Genomic DNA, 25,492 nt, shown 5'->3' with positions numbered 1-25,492 from the left:
ACCAAGATCCCTCTCGGCTGGGGCTGGGAGCAGCTGCTGGGAAGTGTGGCAAAGGCTACAGTGTTTTGGTTTCTGTTGTCCTGCAGTGCCCCATCCTGGCCTTCACAATGACAAATTTGAAATCCACAGGTCCTGACAGGAGGCAGTGTTAACCCCAGCAGTTCTGGATCCTGGCTGAGCTTCAGAGACCCTGGCACCTTTTAAGTGCAGTTTCCTGAGCCCACCCAGCCCCTAGAAACCAGTGTCTCCCCAGCGAGGTCCAGGCCTTCAGGAGTCCAGTGTGGCTGTGGGGGCTGTGTGAGATTGAGACTCTCAGTAGCTTTTCCCATGGTACATTTCCTTCCATCCCTAAGCCCCATGGAGGGGCTGGGCCAGGCTCTTTCTGCCGCAGGCTTTTTCTGCTCCTCAGCTCAACTGATGGGCTCCAGCCTGAGGCAGTGATGGTGGCCATGAGGAAGTGGCCCCCAAGAACAGGATGATGACCTCTCCTGTGTCATTGGGGCTCTCTTAGTTGCATCTGTTGCCATAGCATGGTTTCACTAGGGCATCCTTTAATCTTAAAACTGTCCTGGTTTGGATGGTTTATCATACAGCGCCCCTGTCCCCTCCACCACCCAAGAAGCCAAGCATTCCATCACCTGTGACTCCGGGTGCCAAAGCTGCTACAGGTGAGGGTGCCTCTCAGTAGTCTGTCCTAAATTAAATGATGAACTACAATGCCTTAGAGACACCTGTGTGGGGCCAGCCAATGTCCTGAGGGCTGGCTGTGCCCGGCCTCTGCTCCTTTCTATTATCTGAGCTGTAAGGGGCAGGCACAAATAAGGCGCCCCCCCAGAGGACAGCATTTGGGGCACACCAGGTGGGGACACAGTGGGGCACCCAGCTTAGAAGCCCCACATCTGCTCTGGATGTGGCAAAGTAATGGAGCCTGGCACTCCCCTACCCTCGCAAGGCTCAGGTCCCTGCACAGGGAGACATCCAGGATGCTGAGACCCCACTCACCTGGCCTGGTGGGCTGCCCTGGCTCTAATGCTTGGCCAGGCTTAACGGCAGAACCCTAGAAGTTGAGTAACAGGAACAAGGCTGGATCCTCCTGTAAACCCTGCTCAATTTCCCTTTGAATCTCAAACTCATGTCTCCTCCCCATCCATCTCCCCAAGGTCCTCTCTTTCTAAACGCCTGAAAGGAGGACAACAGGGTGAGCACATTGTTTAGTTCAAGTTCATCGTGAAAGACATACTTGGATCCAAAACATTGAAACAAACGATCAGATAACAAAGATTTCTCTAACTCTTGTTCTTCATCAGATCATGTGGGGTGTCCAGGCCCCCAAACTGGTCATCCAGGGAAGTGGGACCCGGAGAGGGTGCAGTATTAACGTCACCCTGGTGATTTTGTGAGCAGCCATGCTAGAGAAACTTGGCTATGAGTTCTCAGTTTGGTATAAAGCTCTGGAAAAAACACAATTTCGAAAAGTGGAGCTATTGGTAACAAGTAGGAATTCCCAGGAGGCCAGATGGGGCCAGCAGGTTCCGGGGGTTTGCAGCTCACACGGAAGGCAGCCAGTTTCATGTAGGACGCCAGAAACAAGAATGGACAGAAAAATCAACTCTCTCTCCCTCTCCTTCTCCCCCTGCCCTCTCATGCCCACAGCAGGTCCTCTTCTTACCCCCGTCCTGCCGCCGCCCGCAGAGGGACCGGATCACTTTGGCACTCCCAAACCTCTTGAATCGAGCTCTCACGTGCTCATAGTACCACTCCAGCGACCCGATCTTCACGACTCTGCAGGGACACGAGCACAGGCCTGTGGTGCTGCCCCTGGGCTGCACAGGTGTGTGCAAACAGTGGGCACGCTCGCCTATCCACCCTTCTCCAGCTAGCCCCATCAAAGGGACTCACCGGACCCAGAAACTATTGGTTAGGGGTCACTTGACCTTGAGGTCCTGGCTCACCTGGCCAGGTGGCAGGGGTTGCAGAGCCAGCCCTGTTCCTCGGGGTGGGGGTGACTGCAGCTCTTGCAGATGAAGAGGCTGCATTCCAGGCACTGCCGTCTGCGGTTCACGAGGAGCCGGTAGGGCTGCAGGCAGCGGGCACAGTGGGTCCCATTCAGGTGCTCTGTGTTGGAAAGCAGCTCCCTCTTGGAACTTTCCTTCTTAATCTTGCCCCTCAACTCCCTTGGAAAAATATGGACACAAGAAATAAACAGACATCTTGTTTTTGCAACAGGTTTCGTTGTATGAAGAAGACGGTGACCCAAAGTTGGTCAAAAGCCCCCACACCACCCTGGCCACCCTGTGTCACCACCGTGCCAACTCCACATCCCACTCTCCCCCTAGCAGGGAGACCAATAGGCTGGGCTCAATTTTGGTAGGTTTGAGCTGAAACCTATACTTTTCAAAGAAGTGACACTTCACTTAAGCATTTCTGTGGCTTTTACAACTGTGCCCCTGGTTGGGTGGCAGGGAGCTGAGCCCTCCACCACAGGGTCACAAAGTCCTGAGGGCAAAGCCAGGTGACATTTCCTCGGCAGATTGCCTTGGGTCTCTGCCAGCAGGGGCTGTGCCCAGGCCACGGGGCAGTTCCTGTGGAGCAGGGTTACATGCTTGGCTGGACAGGCTCCAGAGCAGGAATTACCGAGCACTCGGAAGTCCTGGGAAAACCACAGTTCTAGACTATCCGGTTTTAAATAACAGCTTCCTGGTCAAACTGCCAAGTCGAACTGACTGGTAAATGCATCCCCAGATGAAAGTGAATGCATTCCGTTTGTGTTGGGTTTTGGAGAATGTCTGCCAAATGTAATCTTTTCAGTTTTAGGTGAGATAAAATTAGCTCATTCTTAGTGACAACAATCGATGAGACACTGGGCGTCATTGTCTCCTGAGAACTCTGAGGCTCTCTGAGTTTTGATGGGGACACCCCACAAATGACAGGGGTGAAGAGGCTGAGACTGGTTTGAAGTGGCACTGGCTGAACTTGGCTCTTTCTCTCTCCAAATCATTCATGGAAACACAAGAGTTCCTCACAAACCCACAGTTTTGGTTACCCACGGTCAACACGAGAAAGAAGTACAATGCAGGAGACACCTTGAGGGGGAAGGGAGACTGCATTCACATAACGTTTATTACTACATATTGTTATAATTCACCTATTTTTAGTTATGTTGTCAATCTCTTCCTGTGCCTAGCTTACGAGTTAAACTTCACCATAGGTATAGTCTGTATCAAGGTTCGGTACTATCCACCATTTCAGACATCTCCTGAGGGTCTTAGAACATTCCCTCTGTGGGCAAAGTAGAACGACTGTACTCATGGAGACCCAAAACGTAGTTGTCATAGTTTTGAAACCAACAAGAATGTGTGCCAGCAGCTGTGGGGACCCGGAAGGAATACTGTCATCCACCTGCCTGCACCAGCAAGGCCGAGTGTCTGCTCAGACAGAACCATGTGACATCTGGAGCCAGGTGGGAAGGCCCGGCCACCTCCACGTCCACTCCTGCCAAATTGGTCTCTCCCAGAAACCAAAGGCTACCCATTCCAGGCTGGCCTGTCCACCTCTCTCCCAGCCAGTCCCTCCATGCACGATCTACAGCAGATCCCCAGGCTTTGGCACAGGAGAAAGAGATTGGCAAAATGTGGGGCACATTGTGAAGTCCTCCTAAGAGCTCAGAGGAGTGCTGGGGACAGGGAAGTGGGGGCTGGACATTGATTTATTTCAAGTGCTGGATTTGGGCGTGGTTATACTCTGTTTCAGTTCTTTCACTGAAACCTCCTTCTTCCTAGAGGGAGAACAGGAAGGGAGGGTAGACGAGACCCCCTGTTGAGAGGCTGGGAGACACCTGCCGGTCACTGGGCACACGGGCCAAGCTGGAGCTCCAGATGGACAGGGATGGTGGGGCCAGAGCCAGCCATGTGCTGTACTTGTCCAAACACTGGGTCGGCCAGATGTTGCTCACTGCTGGTGCATCAGCAGGCAGGAGTCCAGCATGTGGCCATGAGTTAAAGTCACCCCAGGAATAAAGGACCCCCTGGAATGCGATTTACTATGAGAAGCAAGAGACTTGAAGCTAGTGTGCACGCTGGGCCGAATGGGACTAAGAAGGTATAGTCTGAAGGGGAGAGGAGGTGGAGACGCAGGGAGAAACAGGCAGAGATGCGAGACCACGACCGTGCAATGACTGAACAAGGTGGGGAGGAGCCAATAAAAAGAAAGATGACCAGGAGTTCTCAGTGATGATGGAGGGGAATGTGCAGCAATTACACTGCAGAATACTAAATCCACAGATTTAGAACACTGGTTCTCAGAGTGTGGGCTGGAGGTTCCTAAGGTCCTTTAAGAAAGTTCATAAGGTCAAAGTCATTTTCATAAGAGAAGCATGAAGTCCTTCGCTCCCCTTCCTCTTTGATACATGCATCAGGGTGCAAAAGCACCTGCTAGAGCTTCGGTAGGGTGGAGGCAGTGGGACCAAACTACACTGGCAGTCACTGTCCCCTTCACTGTGAAGGAAAAGAAGAACAGATTTCACTTAGTACAGCCTGGTGAAGCAGTAAAAGTTACTAATCTTGAATCGGGTCCCTGAGAACACGCCTTTTTAGTATTTTGAGGGAAGAGTTCATAAGGCATTTCTGCTGAATATTGAAGTGTACACCATGGATGTTTCCATGAAACAATGGGGCAGTTGTTTGAATGGGCCCTGAGCTAGGAACTTTTATCATCAAACTCCATTTAACTTGAATAAATCGTTGAGTGATGAACAATTCTGATTCAGGTGTTTTTGGCAGGTATTTTCTCAAAAATGAGCAAAGTGAGGCCGGGTATGAAGATTCATACCTGTAATCCCAGCTACTTAGGAGGCAGAGGGCAGAGGCTCTCAGTTTGTGGCCAGCCCAGGGAAGGTTAGCAAGACACTATCTCAAAACCAAAACCAAAACACAAACACAGAAAGGGCTGGGCATGTGGTTCAAGTGATAGAGTGCTTGTCTAACATGTGTGAGGCTCAGTACCACAAAAACAAAACTAAAACCCAGAACCAAACACCCAAACAAAGCTGCCACCTCAAGTAAAAGAGCTACAGTATTTATTGCCACTAACAAAACTAACAGTTGCAGACACAAATTCAAATTTTGCTGACAGCTTCAGTTTCCTGCTCCCAGAGATTTGAGGAGATTCGTGGTGAAGTTATGGAATATGTCAACATTTGAAAGTTGGTGCGCCATGTTCAGCTAGGACCATTCACACACAGACCAGGAGATAGTGTATGGTGTCCAGCTGTCATCACCCACATCACAGTAAGGGCCATGAGACCCTCTACCAAGGCCCAGCCACTGGTCTGGGACTCTTGAAGAAAAGACAGAGCCAGGAGCAGAGGCCAGGCAAGTGACAGAGTCTAGGAGATCAGAAGCTGTCACACTTCAGTTTTCTAACCAAGCACTGGGGACCTCCAAGTAGATCGGATAGGAGAGGAGGGGTGAGGAGGAGAGGATGGTGAGGTGGGGTGAAGTGTCAGGCCTACATGCCTGACACATAACAACAGCTTGGCTAAGTGTCAATGATTTTTGACCACACCACAAAAGCAGTCATCATCCTACCAAAAAAAACGAAACAGAAAATATTGCTGGGCCCTGGCATAGAAGGGGTCACTAAGCTGTAGGTGACACACATGTAGATTGACCTTGTGAGGAGGAGGAGAGAGCCCTGCCAGCAAGAGCAGACAGGGCAGCCCACCTACTCTGGGCAAAAGTCAGGCTCTGTGAGGCTGGGAGCCAGTGCTGTGGCTTTATTAGATTTCCATAAACATCCTGGCTGAAAACAACATGAATTTTTATCTTACAGTTCTGGAGGTCAGAAGTCCAGCACTGAGGGTTCACTGAGCTGAAATCAAGGTGTTGGAAGAGACATTGTGGGGAGACTCCATCCCTGTCTCTTCCACTTCTAGAGGGGACCTGCTTTCATTCCTTATCCTAAGGCCAGCGAGGTAGCCGAGTCTTCTAACAGGGGACCACTCTGATCTTCCTTCTTCTCTGCCTCCCTTTTCCTTGCACTTAAAAGGCCCTGGGGAGGGCACTGGGCCACCGGGAAGACCCAGGCTAACTTCCCCATGCCCAACTCACCTGCCAGCATACCATCTGCACCTCACTTCTCCCTTTTGCCATGAAGTGTGACACACTCCCAGGTTCTGGTCGTTAGGATGTCTGTCTGGTTCATGGGCATCTTTTGGTATTAGGGACATTGTTTTGCCTGCTCCACAGAGCAAGGAGGACCTATTTAGGCAGTGTGGCAAGAGAAGGAACAGGACTGTCAGACACCTGATGAAGGAGGACGAATCACAGAATATAAACCAAAGAGCTATGGAACCAGAGAGCTGGTGATAGGCAGTGGTATCAGGAATTACAGCAGGGGAGGGAGGGCAGGCTGACCTTGATGACCAAGACATGAAAAATGCCATGCAGAGGAAGTGAGCAGAGAGGGCTTCAGAGGCAGAGAGCACAGAGAATCTCACCAGGGATCTTAGCTCAATGTTTATCTCCAGGCTTTGCACAGGCAGCTGACTTCCTGTTTCAGCCCTTGTGCTCAGCCACCTGTCTGCAGTGCCAGTGACCAGCTCAGGCAACTTCAAATTTCTTCTGTTTATAAATGAGCCAATTTGTGCATGTCTCACACTGAGATCTTTAGGTTATCAGGAATCCCTGTCTGTTTGCAGAGAGGGAAATTCCACATCACCACCTATTTGCCTTTCTGGTAAGTTTAGCAGGCCTAGTATTTGATTTGTGGGCTGTGCCCTTTAAAACAGGGTGTTCTGTTTAGGCATACTTGGGTCCTTATCCGAGGGCATGAGTCACCAAGTCTGCAATGTGCCATCTTGCTACTCTTCCTGGGCTTTAGGACTACCCAATAATTTCTCCCATAACCACTGGGGACCAGCTGTCCCTAAACATGCAGGAGACATGTACTGAAAGGACTTTGAACACGAAATGGGTAAGTCTAACACAGGTGATGACACAGTGGCTCTGCAGTGTCAGGCTGGGGCTTTCTTCTTCTGTGCCCAGCACCAGGCCCTTCAAGTCCAGGATGGGGGTGTCCAAGGAGTTCTGGACTCTTCCAGAGAGGTAGGAGCTAACGAGCTGGGTGTTCCTTCCAGGAATGTTTACTTTGCACTACTTTGTGTTTGTATAGTATTAAAAATAACCTTTTCGATATGCAAGTGTTACACATAAACATGAAACACTTGGAAGATAAGAGGTCCCTTGAGGGCCACTTCTCTGGAACTCACTCTCAACTAGAGGAAGACAGGGGACAAAGGAACCTTCATGAAAATATCACAGGGACACAGTCAGCAAACTCCACATTGAGAAAAACTACAAAATTAAACAATCAGCTTTGAAGGATAGAGAGAGGAGATGGGGGTGGCAGAGTTTATAGATTTATAGGAGACTTAAAAGACACAATAACCTGAGCCAGTGTGGATCCTAGCAGTCTGGAGGCTGAGGCAGGAGGTTCATGAATTCCAGGACCAAGTTAGGACTAAGTCAGATAAGAGATGAAGCTTCAGTGGTCATCGTTTGTGTGCATTCAGATGGCTGCCAAGCTCTTCTATGGTCAGGAACTGTGCCAGGTGCTGGCGACGCTCAGTAAACAGGACAGATAGTTAGTCAACAGGACAGACCTCCACTGAGGTTTAGATGCCCACAGGGAGACAGATGCTAGCCAGTAAGTAGCTCATCTTGTATCAGAGAAGTGCCTTGGGGGAGAGAGAGATCCAAGTGGAGAGACGGTCTCGTGGAGGGAGGGCAGGGCTGAGGTTCTGTGAGCCACAGCCCACAAGTAGGCAAACCTCACCATAAACACAGTGGGCTGCTCTTTGGGGATTATGAGCAGGGGTGTGACATGACCTGCTTCCTATTTCTACGGGATGACTCTGGGGGGCTGTATAGTGAATGGATAAGAGGGCAGTGAGGGAGGAAGAGGGGATGGTGGGCAGCAGGGCTCCCTGTACGTCCACAAGGGAGATGGGCTTGGGGCTGGCACTGAGTGAGCAGTAGACATGTTTTGATGTGCTTGCTGACATATGGGATGGGGACTGAGAAAGAAGGGGGGCAAAACTGGTACTCCTGGGAACTTGGTCTCAGCACCCAGGTGGCTTCCGGGATGGGGAAGGGGCACTGGAGAGGAGAAGGAATCAGGAGGTGCTGATCAGATGCCCACACTGACACAAATGTGGAACCTGTCAGGTAGGCTAGTACCATTTGGCCACGGTGGTAGCCACCAGCCATTAGCCACATGTGGCTATTTAAGTTTAAATTAAAGTTAAATTAAAAATCCAGTTCCCCAGCTGCATTAGCCACACATCAAATGCTCCATAGCCACAGGTAGCAGGTGAGCAGATGCCACACTGGAAAGCACAGATGCAAACATTCCCATAACTGCAGGACTGGGCAGTACTGGGCTAGAGGCCATTTAAAACCTTGGGGCTGGGCTGGAGGTGTAGCCCAGTGGTAGAGTGGTAGCAAGCACAAGGCCCTGGGTTTGATGCCCAGCACTGAAAAAAAAAAAAAAAAAGAAAAGAAAAACAAAACCCCTTCCCTAGCCAAAACCAGAACCAAGGCCAAAACCCTTTGGGCAGGATGAGGTTGCTGGTTACTAGGGAGTGGACGCACACAGAGAAAAGGTGAGGGTTGAGCCCAAGGCTCGAGAATCTCCAAAAGCAAATATTTAAGGAGTTGAGAAGAATCCACAAAGGGGATAGAGAAGGGGCTAGAATCCAATGCATGTGTGGATGGATACAATCATTGCAAAAAATGAGTGCTCAGGGTTGGGAGTGTGGCTCAAGCAGTAGAGTGCCTGTCTAGCAATGGTGAGGCCTTGAGTTCAATGCCAGTATCACAAACAACAACAGCGACAAAAAGGGAAGAAATGTAAGGCTGAGCCCATTGTTATTATTATTAGATTTTCCTGCATATTTTTAAAAAAGTAAAATGAGAAAAAAACCCTATATTTTCACAACTTGCCTTTTCCACTCAGCAGTGTCTTGTGAGTGTTCATGTCAACTTATTCCTAAGGTATTAATTTTAATGGGTACTGTGGTAAGTAATCCACAGTTCAATCCATTGCTCAATAGCATGGAAGTTTGGGCGTTGGTTCTTTCTAGCTGATCCCCTTTGTCCTAGGACGACTTTCATCAGGGGACTTGAGGAATCAACAGGTGAGAAGATCTTTCCGGCTTCTGCTTCATTCGACCAAACTGGCCTCTGCAAAGGTCCAGTGTGGCAATCACTGCCCAAACGTGTGACTCAGGCACGCCTGACATGGGGCTAGTGGGATGAAGAAGCTGGCTTCCTTCCTTTATTTAATTTCAATTCATTTAAATAGCCACCTGTGGCTGGTGGCTTCTGCCAAGCACAGGGCTACTGATATGGTGATGTAACTGAGCTGTGTTTTTCTTTCTTTGTCTTTGTCTTTGTCAAAAGGTCCTTTGACAAAGCGTTCACGGCAGTACTCGTGAACTCTCTCTGGCAGAAGCAGTTTAAATATTACAGGATTTATTTGTTCTCTGAGCATTTGAAAGATCTGCTCATGAGAGCGCCTGGACCCACGCCTTTTGGGAAGATGTGACTTTGGAATACCATGACTGGTTGGAAGGAGGAGGGGGCCTTGCACAAGCCACAGAGGAAGTCAGCAGACTGTTCGAAAGAAACACTGAAGACAGGGAGAGAAGGGAAGAAGGCAGAGGAAGGCTGCTGATGGGGCCACAGGAGTCAGCTGCCAGAACGTTTTTGGTGGGACACTTCATCTTGAACAAGGACCCCTGTTTCATCAGAGCACTGACAGCAGCAAGGACCACATGGTCCTTGCCCATACCACATGACAAGTATGGGCAAGAGTGAGGGCCTTTCCTGACTCCCCAGGACCTCGCCTGATGACCAGCTGCTCCTCTGACAGCACTGTTACCATGAGGTGGACCCCTCCGCAGATTCACCTGCTCTTAGAAGATGGGGTTCTAAAGAGGGAAGGTCCTCCCTTGAGCCTTATGCTCAGGTCCTCTGCTGGAGGTGCACTATGGAAACCCCCACAACCTTCAAGCTATACCCAGAGGTCAGGATACGGTCCTGAGGCTGGCTGATGACCTCCAAGAGAACTAAATCCCTGTGGAGAAGGAAAAGGAGTTAAGGATGTGCTGACAGTGAAAACAGGCAACCTTTCCAAGGCACATTTCTGCTTCTTGCCACTGGGGTCTTGTACCAGAAGGCCACAGAGCGCTCAGCAGCCATACCTGGCTCCGTCCTACATGGCTCCTTCCTCCCCATCATTGACCTTCCCTCCAAGGCTCAGTCCTTGGACCTGCCTGGTCCTCCCCTAGTGAGCCCTCAGCACTTCCTGGTTTGCAGGACAGTGCAGGCCAAGGCTGCTCTTTTGAGCCAAGTCTGTTCTTCACCACATGGGGAGCCTCCCTCCTCATGCAGAGCACAAGACCCACACCAGACGGCGGACTTGGCACAGGGAGGCCATGCTCTCACTTGACCGTCTGCCGGATCCTCAAAGCTCAACCAGTACTTTAACCAGCACCCGCCAGGGACTGGACGTAGGAGACAAGATGAAGTCGGTTCTGTCCTAAATCACTTGCCGATGCCAATGGCCTTAACACCCTAACTCTACCTCTTTGAGCTTTTGGAGTCTTAGGCCGGCAGCACTGTGTTTTGATGGGGAGCCAGAATCCCTGTGCACGCTACACATGGAACAGCTGGTTCCCACATCCCCAGCTTCATGGGCCAGCTCCTGGGAGAGACTGAGATCTGCTGCGGGGCTGAATCAGAGCCAGAGGCCTCCCCTCCCTTCCCGAGAATCCTCTAACATCCCCTGCAGGGTTCGTCCATGCTCTCCTCTCTCCAGCATCGCCTGTCACGCAGGAGCTGCTGATTGCCAGCGCTCCAGCAACCCTGTGCTGGAATAAACGCTGACTCTGCTGGGAACAAGTGCAACGTGACGAGGCGCCTTAGAGTCTCCATCTTTTACTGCAGGACAGTAAGCAGAACATAATGTCACATGTTCTGTCACAGGCTCTCGTCTGTTTGCCAGCCTGCCTTGTGACCACAACCCTGGGCTCTGCCATTCTTGGACTTGCAAGGATACAATGGACTTGCAACAGACCTTGCAAGGTCTGTTTGTATCTGAATTACTCCCCTGGCAGCCTCCTTCCTGTACCCCAGCTCTGAATACTGGGTTAGGCTGAGAAATGTTCCCCTCACTCCAAAACATCCACAGCCTAGTCCCCAGAACCTGAGGGCACTTTATCCTGTATGGTGAAAGGGACTCTGCAGATGTGGTAGGAATATGTTCCTGAGATAGGAGAATTCTCTTGGATTATCTGGACGTAAGTCCCTATGCCACCACAATGGGTGTCTTTATAAGGGAAACAGGAAGGCAGGAGAGTCAGAGAAAGAGGGGGAGGGAAGCCTAGAGAGATTGGAAGATGCCATGCTGATGGACTTGGAGATGAGGAAGAGGCCACAAGTCAAGGAATTCAGGTGTCCCCAGAAGCTGGGACAGGCCAGGAAATAGATTCTCCCCTGGAGCTGCCAGAATGAACAAGCCCTGTGGACATCCTGACTTTAGGATCTCAAATATCAACAAACTTACAGTTTACACGTTACATACACGACAGCCCTAGAAAAGGAACACAGACTATCTGTGTGATGAATGTGCTTTTCTGAGCTCCAGACTAGCATATATGTCCATTGTGGACTCCACACCTACACATGCTATCTGACTTCAGCATGGCTGAAACCATTTCCTGGCTTTCCCAAACCTGCTCCAGATGTGCCCTCCCCAAGTGAGCTGACCTCAGTGCTATTCTCTCAGTCACTCAGGCCATGACCTTGGAGTCACTGTCGACTTCTCCCATTCCCGAGACCCTACATCCAATCCCTGGGCAAACTTGCCTTCCAAATACACCTGACCATATCCAGTAGCCCACTCCTCATGACCTTGAAGGCCAACATGACTTGTACCACCCCCTTACCACTCATCCCATCTGTCTTGGACTCAGACCCCCTTTCCTACTGGTCCCTTGATCACTCTGTTCCAGTCACTTCCTGGAACAGCTCAGGTGCCCTCTGCCATCTTTAATGGCCCTTCTGCCTGGCCTGTCCTTTCGGACTTGCTCTTGGCTACTTCCTTCACCTCTTTCTGTTCTTTGTCCTCCTCAACAGCCTGACCCAACCCCCAAGGATGCTAAGAGAAGAGAATAAAGGCTTAGAGGATCAATTTTTCAGGTCTTCAGGGAGGCAAAAGTGAGGCGAAGGTTGAGTGGACAGCCAGGTAGGTTTCAGCTCAGGGAGCGGGGAGGCGGCACACAGGGCCAGGGTCATCCCTGCAGGAGGGAAGCCCCTCTTGCTCCTGAGAGGGTAGAAGCCAGCCTCCACCCCCAGTCCCTTCCATCTCAACGTCCAGGCATTTCAGATTGAGATTGATGTCATGTCATTCCTCATGAACCTTTAGCTCCGTTCACTTTTCACTTGCTGGACTATTGTCTGGCTCATGAAACAATACCCACAGCTGGGTCAAGTTGAAATAAAGTTATCCAAAGCAGAATGGAATAACAGTTTAGAAACGGATGCCTCATTTTATAATTATGAGGAACCCAAGGCTCCAAACCACTTCCCAGGTCTTGGCTTCCTGCCATGTTCTTCACCCCCACCTCTCCTCTGGCCTCCTACCCATCCAGAGGCACCTAAGGTGACAGCCGCTCAGGATGTCAGAGGACCTGACCTCCATGGCTTATCCAGACACTCACTCCAGTCTTTCTTCCTCTCTCCTCCTGAGGTCAAAGTCCCGCTGAACAACTGCCCAGATGTGCTCAGCCTCCTCATCTGTGAGCTTGGAAAGGTCCAGTTTCTTCCCCATCACTGCCTCTTGTCTGGCCTGCACCTGCAAAGCCACAGGGTCATGACTAGTTAGACCTGGAAGTAAATGGATGCCTACTAAGTCACACAGTAAGAGGCAGAGCCGAAATCCAAACAAGCAAATGCTTGTCTGGAAGCTGGTGTAGTTCAGCAAATCTTGTGCCGTTTAATTAACCAAAATGAGCCTATGTGTAAAATGCCCATGCTCACATTTGAAAAGGGAGTCACTTCCTACCCTGGGAAAACACACACAACCACCCTCATTCTCTTTCCATTTGAGATCAACGTCAGTGATTCTCCATCCAGGGCCCCGCCCCTTTCTTGTCCTAGGGTTGTGCTTTGTGTTGGAGCAGCAAGGTGTGCTCTACTCTGAGAATTGTTCCATCCCCGAGATTCCTCGTCTTAGATTTCCTGGGAGAGGGAACAGCACAGAAAAAAGGTAACTCCAAGTCAAGGTCAAGGTCAAGGTCAAGGTCAGCTCAGATTCTGCAGTGCAGGCTCTGTGAGAGAAGGGGTGCCAGAGAGACTGACTTGCTGGGTAGGAAAAGTGGGGGGACACCAATCACCACAAGGTTTGCTGTCTTGGGGGTGTCGGGGGGTGCTCCCCTAGCTTTGTCATGGTGGGGAAGTTCCGCGGGAGGTCACACCACGTGCTGCCGAGGGCAATGAGTTTGTGCTGGGATCCCCGTTCACACGGGTCCCACAGTGGAGTGAGGTGAAAATGATGAGAAACAAGGGGAGAAACATGTCTGGGTTGGCAGGATGGTCGGGGTGGTCATCTTTGTTCACTGGATGGCCATGCCTCCTCCTCAGGGATTCTGGACATCTTAGCTGTTCCCCAGAATAGAACCCCTTCGATACATATGTGGTGCTGTATTTCTAGGTGACCCACTGACCAGGAAGTTAACTTCTACTTTTGAAGTTCACCAAACTTGATCTCTGTCAATGTCAAAAGGACACAGGAAGGAAAATCTAAATGTCAGCAAGCAAGATGAGCTTTGAATCTTGAACCTTGCCACTCTCTGTGTGGTCCATACACCAGCAGCATCCCCTGGGGCTTGTCAGGGTACAGATTCACAGGTCCTGCCCTACGACTCAGAGTCTACATTTAGACTAGATCCTGTGTGCAAGTTAGAGCTAGCCAATGCTGCTGATCTTCAGACACCTCTGGGTGGCAAAACTCAAGGGGACATTGTCATGGGGGGGCAACAGCAAAAGCCCTTGGGCTAGGTGGCCTGTGGGGTGGGTGATGAGCGTTAGGCAGGCCAGCAATGGCCATGGTGATGGCTGAGCAGAGAATGACAGGTGTTCTTGCTGGCTTTTCATACAGAGTATGTCACCCCTCTCACAGCTCCTGGGGGTGCTCACATTACCATAGGGATATAAAACTAGAGGCATCCCTGATAACCCCAATGCATTCATACTGGGGACACTGCAGAGCTCCACTCCCTCCTCACAGCAGACTTCCCTGACCACCCAGGGTCTGCACTGCTTCACTGGTCACTCCCTACTCCCTCACCCCATCCTCTGCTGCTTCTTCATACTCCTGTCAACACTGATGTCATGTTAGTTAGTGTTGTGCTCCACAGGGACAGTGACCCAGTACCCAGCACACAGTGGGTGTTTTCTGTGCCCTTGCTTATTAGTCTGCAGGAGGCCTTACAGGGGAGCTCTGGAGCTGGAGGACACTGCTGTGACCCCCAGGCCAGTGGGGCTCCCGACCCCCAGGCCAGTGGGGCTCCCAGCAAGGCAGTTCCAGGGAAGACAGAATTTGAATGAGTGAAAGTCCTGTTTTGGGTGACTGAAAGTTGAAAACCCCTGTGCGACCTCAAGTCTTCCCTAAGGACTTAACTCTTGTACTCGGGAACATGAGGGAAGGGGTCCAGTCAGGACACTTTCAGAGGGGGACCTGGAAACCAAGTGGAAAACCCGGTCTTGCTTTTGAATTCTGAGGCACACCCTCCTTCAGAGTCGCCAAACAGTTAGGAGTGGGGTCAGTGTGCAGACACAGAACTGGCTCTGTGCCAGAAATGGACTTCCAGTCAGGCACACGAGAGGCTAATTACGACCCTGGCTAGGTGGACACTATTTAAAAGAAAATTTCCTCAGAGGCCCATAGCTGTCAACTAAAACATTCCCAAAACATTTAATGTCTTAACATTGGTGAAAACTAAATTCTTAATTTGTTTTGCACTTGCCCCTCAGTATTTCCACTGTCAGGTGCAACGGCGAATGTGAGAAATGCATTAGGACTTTGCCCCGATATGGACAGGAAAGAGCCACAGGGGAAAGAATGCATTCTTGATGCTCCTAGAATGTGTGGTGTCTGATTTCTAAAGAATCGGAACAAAAGTTTTTAGTTGATGGATGACCGGGGTTTATTCTTTTTTATTTTCATCATTTTTGGAAAAAAACCAAACCAACTGTGCCATAAGGGGAGCATTCATTCAAGTTCTATTTTCAGAAAGGACGAGCAGCATGACCCTCAGCTGAGGGGTGGCTTTTCATTCTCTCTCTTCCTAAGGAAGAAACCAGAGCTGCAGGCCTTGGATGCAGAAACTTAAATCCTCAGGAGAAGAGCAAAACGTGAGGCTAGGGACAGAATCATGCTGAGATGCACACAGGGGACCCAGAGAGGGAGGCACAGCCCCCACGCCTGGCTGGGAAACGCCTTCTCGGCAAAGCACATCTTGGAGGCTCCAGGAAGGACCCCAAGTTCAAGTATATTCCATATGCTTTAAGAGGGCTGGGAATGATGCAATTTAGAGTTTGAAAACATACACGTACCTCCCATAGTTAAGTCAAGAACAATATGTTTGTACCTCGTATGTTGGAAGTCCCCTGAAAAGGTGTTAGGTTTTAGCTCTGGCCCCATGGCCTTGTGAGCAGGAGGTTTGGGGAAGAGGGCTGGCATTTCCAAATTCCTTTGGTGGCCCCTTGGAGGCTGTGCCCTACAGAAGGGGCAATGGGGTGTTTGAGTGCCTTCCTGGAACAGTGAGGGGTTGAGAGCCAGTAGTACCTGGCAGGGAGGGCATGGGTCTTTATCCACTGTGACCAGATTGATGCACGCAGAGGCTTAAAGCTAGAAAATCATCTAAAATTAAATAGAGAATATGTTTGACTTTAGTACTTAAAATGCACAACCCAAAAGTCAGTGGTATTTTGCAGGCGTGCTTCTAGTCCACCTGCTGGTCCCCAGCCTGCAAATGATGAAATCACTTGCAGTGTGGTGGAGGGGCAGCTGCTGGGCTAGGCACAGTGTGGCCTTCTGCAAGTCAGTGCTCCCCATCACTCCCATTTTGCCTGCACCTGGAGAGCGGGTCTGCTGCCATGTCCCTCAAGTCCCAACAGTCGAGGAGGACATGGGAGCAGGAATGTGCTAGGTCCACCGCTTTAGCGGTGCTGCTCTGTACCTGTCCTGGCAGAGGAGGGAACCTCTCAGGTGTGTGTTACGGAAGGGTGGTCACCGCCAGGCCCTGTCTGTTCCTTGTTCCGCTTCTGAGCAGATAACTCCTAGTCACGAGGTTCCTGAACCAAAAAACCACTTTCAACTTGTGCCTGCTCTGCTGCTCAGATTTAATTCTGTTTCAAATCTTTCCCGAATTGTTTAAAGGTCGTAATGGAGAAAAGAGAGGTGTCACGGAGACTGGCCAGCAGGAAGGAGAGAGAAGAGCTGAGCCCAAACTCAGAACACTGAAGGGTATGTTATCTTTATCAGTTAGAGATCTGCATTCTTATTTTGGCCAAATTGAAGGGAAATCTTTATGAGGATTTCTCCTAACTACCTCCCCTGTCCTAGAGAACCTTGGAACCACAGTGACTGTGAGTGGTCATCCGCCCAAGCAAACAGAAACTGTACAGCGAGCTGGAGTTCCTCATCAGAAGCCAGCAAACAATGGCAGGGATGCTCTCTGACTCAGGCCAGGTGTGTGGTGTGGCTGTTTGCCTGCTGATAAAGGTGTGGGCAGAGGTGACAACTGTGGCGCCTTCTGTCTCAGTTTTGTTAGGGCTTCTCTCAAATACTGCTCTCAGTGTGGCTGTCTATCGGCATGGCTGAGGCCTACAGGGAAGAGTGAAGGCTGCAAGCCCCAGCAGGAGGCGTTTCCACCCAGAGGGGCCTCTCCCCTCCCCAAGCGAGCACCAGGCACTGCCCTGAAGCGCTGCAAAGGCTCCTGCAGCCCACTTGCCCTCCACCTCCCACCCCCTCCTGGCCTGTTCTCTCTGCTGCCCTGGGTCTCCTAGAGGTTTCTGTAGAACCTCATTTCCCTGTGGCCATAGGCTCGGTACCCACATCTAAAGCTTCAACTACAGCGAGTGCCAGCCCAGCATGTGGCTGCAGAGGGGGGCAGCGGTACTCCCACCCAGTCCCAGCACAGCCAGCCTGGCCATCTGTACAGGTTACCCTTCCTCTCAGGGTCTCAGTTTTCCCACCTCAACCTTGGACAATGGTTGGGCTTCATGACCTCTCAGTCTCTAGCCCAGTATGTTGCTGGGATGCTGGACTTAAAGAGGAGCCATGATGGTGTGGGTGCTGTCTGTGTGTGTGTGTGTGCTTTCAGAAGTTGCTTTTGAAAAGGACAAGTTAGTGGCTGCTCCAGTCACTCAGACCAGAGCACACCTGGGCCATCCCTGCCTCATCAGTGAAGGGCGCTGAAGGGCACCATTGGCTTACAGCTCTGGACCTCTTCACCACTCCCAGTGGCTTTTAATTTGTCAGTCACTAATGCCTTAATCAGTAAGACCCAATGACTTAAGGTTGCACCTGCCATCATCCCCATTTTTAGGATGGAACACTGAGGCCAGGCAAGATTAAAGAGCACAGCTACTTCTATTCTAAGGTGACGGGGCCCTGGGGATGTGGGGCAGGGGGAGGCTCTTGTCTAGGAGAGCTGTGCCTTTGCTGAGGCCCAAAAATCAGGTGAAAGAATGGGAGTCTGAGGACAGACACAAACTTGGCAGTGGCGAGCCATTGGAACCTGAAGTGCCAGGCTCACTGCCTAGCTCCAGTGGTCTGCAGCCTGGCCTTTTTCCTGAGACTTATAGCCCTGGTACTGCAGGCCTTTGCACACTGTGGGTTAGTGAAACCTTGACTCCCTGCCTCAGTTGTCGTTCCTATCTCAGGAAGAAATATAACAATCACACCCTATGTAAAGCAGAAGAGGCAAAGGCACTAACCCTTTGCTTTCAGGTGAAAGTGAAGTGGAGTTTCGGTCTTTAGGACAGTAGGAGACAGGTGTCCAGGCCTGTGAAATCTTTGAGGATTTATAAGTGAGATTCAGCTGGAATAGGGACTTGGGGGCAGTGGGGACCAAAATGCCTTTGGCCCACAGAACCTCCCCATGTTTCCGTAATAAGGAGGTGGCCAAGGAGCCTGTCAGCAAACAAAAGCTGATCCCAGCAAACGTGGGCCTTTTAGGGGTCAAGAGGAGGGCCAGGCACCTCCTCGATGCCAGGATCCTCAGCCTCTCTCTTCCTCCCCCAAGACAGGCTGGCATACAGGAGGAAGTCTCTTTCCAAACAGCCTTCTGCCTTGGGTCCTGAGGGCGGGGCCACATGGAAGACTCCAAAAGGAGCCTTTTGATTATAAACAACTGTTTGCCCCAAATGGGCTCCCCCGGACCCAGAGCAGTGCAAGCAATGTATCCAGGAGAAGCTTGGGATTTGGGGTTAGGTGTGCTGGGTGCTCTCCTTACCAACGTGGACCAAGGCCTGGGGGGCCGGGACACCTACACCTCAGACCTTCCCTTGGGGGTGGGGGAGGGTTTCCATCCAAGCCCCATGCTCTCTTTCTCAGCGCACTCACCAGCCTCTCTCCTGGGGTCCCTCAGCTCCTGGCCAGGCCGGTCCTCAGCGCTGCTCTTTTGGGTCTGGGAGGGAGAGAGGAGCAAGCAGGCAGGACTTCAGGTCAGTGCACACTGGAGCCAGGCAGAGCGCAAGGAGCCAGGCAGCTGGCGTGCTCCCGACCTGCCCAGCCAGAGGACAGCGGGTGAGGTCCTGGTGCCGCCCTCCCGGGTCACATGGGCTGTTCCCCGACCCGCCCAGCTCGGGGATCACTGGGCACTTCGGGGTGACCGCTCAAGTTGAGGGCGGGGCAGACACCCTGGGGCCTCTGCGTGGGTGCCAACTGGTACAAGGGGTGCGCCTTTCTCCTCACCCCTAAACCAGTTTTGGGAAGAAAGGCGGCGGCGGGGAGAGAAGGGTGAGGCCACACCTGCGAGTCGCGCACTTTCGTGGCAATTTTGCAATGGGGCTGCGGTCGCTGCGGTCCTGCCCTCGTCATGGAGGGACCCATGCTGAGCGCGCCCTCGGGCAGCGCGTGGTTCCTGCTTGAACTCCCATTCTGACTCCTTAGGGAGAAGGCCAGTTACTCCGGCTTTACAGACAGGGAAACTGAGGCTCAGAAAAGCGCCTTACCCAAAGCCACCGACTGTCAGTAGGGCTTTGAGTCCAGGGATTCCTGCCTGAGACTGCGCGCCCCTAGCCTTGGATTCTGCGCTGCATCAGGAGCGGCGGTGGTGCTGGGGAAGCGCCTTGGAGTTCCGCCGCAGGATCAGGAACCCAGGCTGTCCCAAGCCCCGTCACCATCTCCAGCCCACCGGACCCTTCTGAATTACCCTGGACACAGGGACACATGTGGGGACCACATCTCCCTCTTTCCTCCAGAGTTGGGAGCATCAGAGCATCCCTGATCACTTGTCATTTAAAGATGATCAAACACTTTTTCCAAGTGATTTTCACGCAGGCAAAGTGGGGACAGGAATCCAAATAAATAAATAGTTATGAGGTGAACAGAAGAGGAATCTGAACCTAAGGCTCCCTGTGATAGCACATCACCTCATTTGTAGAGAGCTTTGAAAAGCCACAGAAGGCTGCTGGGATTAGAGCACCAGGTGTTGACTGCTGAGCCCTGGGATGGGGCACTGTTAGGTGTATTGGGGTGTCTCAGGCCCTTGGAGAAGTCAGAACTGCTCACCTAATACCAAGTGGTGGGTGCCAACCTTGGAAACCAGTAAAACCTACTCTTAGACCAGGGGTTCCACTGCCCATGGGATCCGGTTCTTATGTATTTCATTTTCTTCCCCATGCTTTGGAAAAATAACGAATCCTCCACAGTCGTTATTGGGATAAGAAGCTCCTTAAGGACAGATTTAAAATATTTTAGTGTTTATTAATTTGGACTAGAGGCTTCAAATGTATAAAACTGATACATCGTGATATATGATAAAGACATACAAGAATGAATATAAAGAATATAAAAAAGGCAAATCTTTTATATTCCTACTCCCAACTCCATTCCCTAGAAGCAGTCATTATTACTGGTGTCCTGTGTGTTATTTCGGAATCACTTTGTGTGTGTGTGTGTGTGTGTGTGTGTGTGTTGGTGGTGGTTCAGTACACCGGCTACACCATCTGCATGTGGAATTCCTGCCAGGTGTGTCCACTGGCTACAAGATGCTGTACAAGTTACCTTGAGATGCCATGGTTACTTACCAGCCTTCGATTGAAGTTAAGTCTTGATATTTTTGCTCTTTTAAATAATTCTGCCATAGAGGTCATCAGTATCATCAGCACACACACGTTTATAATGATATGTAAATACCATTGTAGAGACATGAGTATCCACCAATACACCTGCAGAATAAGGTCTTAAAATCAGAATTTCTGAGCCAAAGGAGATATGCAATTTCTAAGGGAAAAAAATTAAAATTAAAAGCATTTAAAATTGTTGAAAACTTTCCAAATAATAGAAAGCTGTAAGTATGATGAAAGCGTTCCCCACACCTTCTGGCCATATGTTTCAGAGTTTGTTTATTGTAAACTTCTGTAGACCTAAAACCCAACCAACAAAATTGAACATTGTCTGACTATCAGAGCCCTTTCCCATTTGCCAGCTGCTCTTTATTGCCAAAGGGCCAGTTGTGAGCCACGCATTGCATTTGGCTGTCATGTTGTTTGTCTTTTCTCCTTCCAGTTGGTCATGCTTAAATTTTACAGGTCAGGTATTTTGTAAAACGTCCCTGAATGTGGATTTGTTTGGTATTTCCTTGTGATTGTGATTACATTCAGGCTTTGCCTCTTTGGCAGGCACCTGTCAATTGTCTCCACGGTGCCTGTCACATGATGCATGCCTTCAACTCCTTTCATTACAGTGATGTTCACCGTGATCCCGGATGAAGGTGCTGTCTTCTCCATGGTCAAGTTTCCCTCTTCCCTTTGTAATGAGTAAGCATTTTATAGGGAGAGGTATATGCGTTTAAAATTTTCATAAACAAGGTCAAACAGGCAGTAGAAAGTACATTTTGTGCCTCTGGACTCCTGCCTCCCCAGCTTCATGTACTGCTGGGGACTCTGACTCCCTCACATTTTGGCCTGTTCTCAGAGCTACGCTTCTTTTTTCACTGGCTTCTTGTTTCTCAAGCTTTATGTGCATCAAGCCTGTATCTGACCGATAAGGAAGACAATCCCCAGAGAGGTCACACAGCCAGTTAGAAGCAGCTTACCCCTCAGCCCTGAGTCTCTCACGTAAAGGAATCTGGAAAGGTCTGGGTTGGTGAGTGGACTCCAGAGGGCCGGAGAGGACCCCTTCCTACTCCCTTGCCCAGAGAGTGGGTCTTTGTTAGGATTTGGGAACAGGCAAGACAGAGCTGAAGGATTGTTCCCTTGGCTACAACTGGCAGGAAGCTTACCATGGAAGATAGGCTTCAGGGAAGCACCCTTCAATTTCACTGTCTGAGGTCCCCGCATCTCCAGGTATGATTGGACAGCAAGTCCTTTGAGGGGTAACTTTGGACTCAGCCTCATATCTGCTCCTAGATAGGGGTCCCCAGGGAACAGTATGGACTCCATTATGGAGCCTCTTACAGAGTCTGGAAGTTGCCAGCTTCCTTTGAGATGGCAGAGTCAGGATTAGTGTTGGCAAGGCTTGCTGTCACCTGTCCACTGCCCCTCCTGGGTCCTCAAGCTTACTGACAGGCAGGAGTTAAGCCATTCCTCTGAGCCAGTGTGGCATTGGGCTAACATGGCCTTCTGGATTTTCATGCTGACTACCCAGGAAGTTGAACACGTGTAAAATACTGCCTCAAATTCTACCTGTGTCTAAGAAGCTGTGTGTCAATTATAAGAAAAATATGTTTTGATTAGACATGCAATGCATTTGAAAATTTTATGAACCTGGAAAATTGAGAAAACACTGTTTTTGGAGATGTTTTGGCTTTGCAGTTGTTCAGCTAGTCAGGGGTCATAGGTTGCACAAAAGTGCCCTGGAACTTCAAGATGGTGTCACCATCTGACTTCTGACCCTGCTGTCTCTAGAGCATCAGTGCACAGGCTCCTGTGACCATCCTCCAAACATGTAAGGATACTGTGACCCCTGAGAACCAGTGAGAATGCACCCGTCTGCTTGTCCTCCATTCTTACCCTGCCACTGTCCTGTGCCCTCAGGGATCCAACCCTTACCCAAATGCCATCCTTCTCCACCTCTACACATCCTGCCTCCTGTTTGGGTCTCGGCTCAGCTGTCCTCAGAAAAGTGTTTCTTGACTGTCCAGCTCTGCCCACCATCGGGCCCTGTTGTCTCTGTGCTTTGTCACTTCTTTGTGGGTCTCTGGAATGCTGTAGCCCTCTGCTCTAGGCTCTGCAGGAATGGGGTGGCGGGGTCACTTTATGTCCCACTGCCTTTCACGGTGCTTGGTGACTAGTAGGCGCTCGGTAAATACTTCTTGAAAAAGCCTATTCTATAATCCTATCACATAATGATACATTTTGATGTTGCTCAGTTTGACCGACATTTTTCAAACAGAACTCCACCCTTTACCACCTGAGGGGGCTGAGCTCACAGTACCTTCTTGGGTCCCTGGGGAAGGGGCTGGATGGGAAGGTGGATGCAGGGCTCTGAGAACAAATGCTGAGCTCCGTACTGACCTCCCAGGGAACTCCGTCTTTCTTGGGGCCTCACTCTCCTGCAGCTTTGGCCATCCATTGGCCTTTTCCTGGTTTTTAAGTTGATCTGAGACTCTCTCTCTCTCTGCTCGTTGAGGCAAGAAACAGTCCCCTTCTGCACAGTGCTAACAGAATTTCATTTCAAATATGTGTATCTTGATGTTCAAGGGCTCAGAAAAGTAGTGTGCTCACACCTGTCCTGGCAATGTGCTTCCCTCAGTTGAGCACACGGGAAGCTGCATCTTGGTAGTGCTTGTGAGGAGCTCCAGTGAACCAGGGAGGACGGCTAGCCGGGGAAGTCAGCTAACCAGGGAGGCCAGCTAACTAGGGAGGTCAGCTAGCCAGGGAGGATATGAAGGAGCTCTAGTTAACCAGAGAGCCAGCTAACCAGAGACCAGCACACCAAGGAGGCCAGCAAACCAGGGAAGACAGGAAGGAGCTCCAGCTAACCAGAGAGGCCTGCTAACCAGGGAGCCCAGCTAACTAGGGAGGTCAGCTGACCAGGGAGACCAGCTGACCAGGGAAGACAGGAAGGAGCTTTAGCTAACCAGGAAGCCCAACGGAGAGGGTGAAAAAAATGTTCACAAGAGGCCCTTAAAAGCAGCAGAACACTCAGGTTGGTGGAGTTCTGGAAGCTTCAGCATGGGTGAGACATGGGCCAGTGAGCATGGGCTTTCTCTAGAGTAACTTTATTAACTTAATTAGGAGCCTTAACAACCAGGGATTCAGGAATTAAGCAGTCACAGTAAGCTGAAGGGAGAGAGGTCAGAGATCAGGCATTGTTTCATGCTGCATTCTCAGGAGCTCCCTTTCCAGAAATTTCAGTTGTGTGGTCTTGAAGAGAGCCAAAGGGGATGAGATCCTTAGTGAAGACCTATTGTGCTCTGAGCCAGCTCTATTTGGGAGCCTTACCTGCAGAATTGATGGGTGGATGCTTAACCCACACTGTCTCAATTGGGCTGTGTGTTTAAGGAAAGAGATACTTGTCCAAGTTCACACTGTTAGAGATGAGATCGAATCCAGACCAGGTCTGAGAGTTTCTGGGCCTGGATGCACCGCCATGGCAGTGGTGATCCGCCCAGTCGGTGCCTGAATAGCAGAGGTGCAGAAGGTGGAACTCAAGCCTAGATCTGCCAGGGAAAACAACAGGAAACAGCCAAATCGGCCTCAGTGTATTGTGCCCTACACCAGGGGTGGCCACTGCCCTGTTTCCAAATCTCAGAGGTTAAATTGGGCATTGCAGGAGCAATTCTTTCCGTTTCTCCTTCAGGCCCAATTCACAGCAATGGCCCAGTTTTAATTTCAGTAGTGTGAATTGCAGTTCACATTAAACTCTTGTTTGAATTTCCAGAATGCTTGTGGTGTTGCTAATGGCCCTCGCCACAGTGCAATCTGTCACAAGATCTCTCACTTGAGCGCTCAGGTGGGTTTGATGCCAGGATGGAGTGTGGTGGCAGTGCCAACTGGAAACCAACCAGAAACAGGGATAAGATTCCAGCAGCACCTTGCCAAGCCCCTTACCTCACCAGCAGCCAGACCACAAGCCCATCACCAACAGCCCAGTCCACAGTCCTACCCTCTCCCTTCCCCTGTCTTCACCCCAGTCTTGGTCTTTGTGTTTACCACACAGCTTACCATACCCTCACCACCACCCAAACCCCAACCCAATCAGTTACAGCCCCATCCTCTACAACTCCCTGACCCCACAAATGCAACTGAGCCTGCTTGCTTTCTAGAATACACTGTAGGCCTTCAGTCCCAGGTGGAAAGATTTATGTCCAGCTGGGCTTTTGTGCCTCCACCATTTCTCCTCCAGCTGTCCAAAGTCAACCTTTAAAACTGGCTCGGATTTACCTGCTCTAGAGACCTGGTGGCTGGACCAGATTCCTGGTTTGAAGTTAGCTTTGTAAATACATTTCAGGATACTGGAAACACTTCATTAGAATTGCCATGTATTTAAAATTAGTTAAAAACAGTAATAAAAGCTAACTTACATTCATCGGGTATATGCTCAGTGGTAGAGCCCTTGCTTAGTACACGCAAGGCCTTGGTTTCAATCCCCAGCACTGCCAGTTAAAGAGGAGGAAGAGGACAAGGAGGAGGAGGAGGAAGAAGCAGATGCAGCCCCTGACCTAGGATCAGAGTGCTAAGCCAAAACAATCAAATTTAACTGGCGCCTCGTGCTGCCATCCCGCATATCCATGCAACTGCTACAAAGAGAATACCCTGAATAGGTGTTTCATGCTAACTCAGGGCCTTGACAGGGAAGTGGTTGGACTCCTGACCTGGGATGGGGACACTTGGGTAGACGAGTTTAAGCGTGAATGTCTCAAACCTTCTAGGCATGGAGAAACACCAATTTCACTTTCCCCAGAGGTGCTGGTGCCTCGACACTGTGCAGGCTTCATGCGAGGTGAGCCTTCACGGGATGCCTGTTCTCTTTAAGGTCATTCTCATCTATTCTTATTTCTGTCAAGCCACTTTCTAGATCCAGGTCCCAGCTGACCCAACAGAGAAAGAGAAACTCCGGCTCTGGAGTAAATTGCTTCTCATGGTCCTGGCTAATCTGTGTCACCAAGCATCGGGGGAAATGTGTATTAACTGCCTTTGAAGATATTAAGTTTATGGATTTGGGAGAAGCCTCCCATGTCTCAGGATTC

The 25,492-nt window shown here is 50.4% G+C and overlaps 1 protein-coding gene across 6 annotated transcripts in view; it reads right to left on the bottom strand.

Moving 5' to 3' along the window:
* The window catches only part of Mlph (melanophilin), a 46,720-nt gene extending 27,772 nt beyond the window's left edge, over window positions 1-18,948 (bottom strand). For 2 of the 6 annotated variants that reach the window (XM_074072070.1, XM_074072071.1), the window contains exons 1-4: window positions 18,697-18,943; window positions 12,785-12,918; window positions 1,953-2,174; window positions 1,670-1,782 (exon numbers count right to left, since the gene is read on the bottom strand). In XM_074072070.1, coding sequence (XP_073928171.1) covers window positions 1,670-1,782; window positions 1,953-2,174; window positions 12,785-12,894 — 445 coding nt within the window. In that variant the 5' untranslated portion in view covers window positions 12,895-12,918; window positions 18,697-18,943. Of the gene's footprint in view, window positions 1-1,669; window positions 1,783-1,952; window positions 2,175-12,784; window positions 12,919-18,696 lie in introns of all 6 variants that reach the window. The other 4 variants (XM_074072075.1, XM_074072074.1, XM_074072073.1 and 1 more) reach the window with 4 other exon arrangements.
* Window positions 18,949-25,492: the final 6,544 nt, after the last annotated feature.

This window comes from Castor canadensis, chromosome 4 (genome assembly GCF_047511655.1).
Source record: "Castor canadensis chromosome 4, mCasCan1.hap1v2, whole genome shotgun sequence".
Lineage (NCBI taxonomy): Eukaryota > Metazoa > Chordata > Mammalia > Rodentia > Castoridae > Castor > Castor canadensis.
Note: the sequence above shows the minus strand (reverse complement) of the source record. Positions and strands in the feature narration are given on the sequence as shown.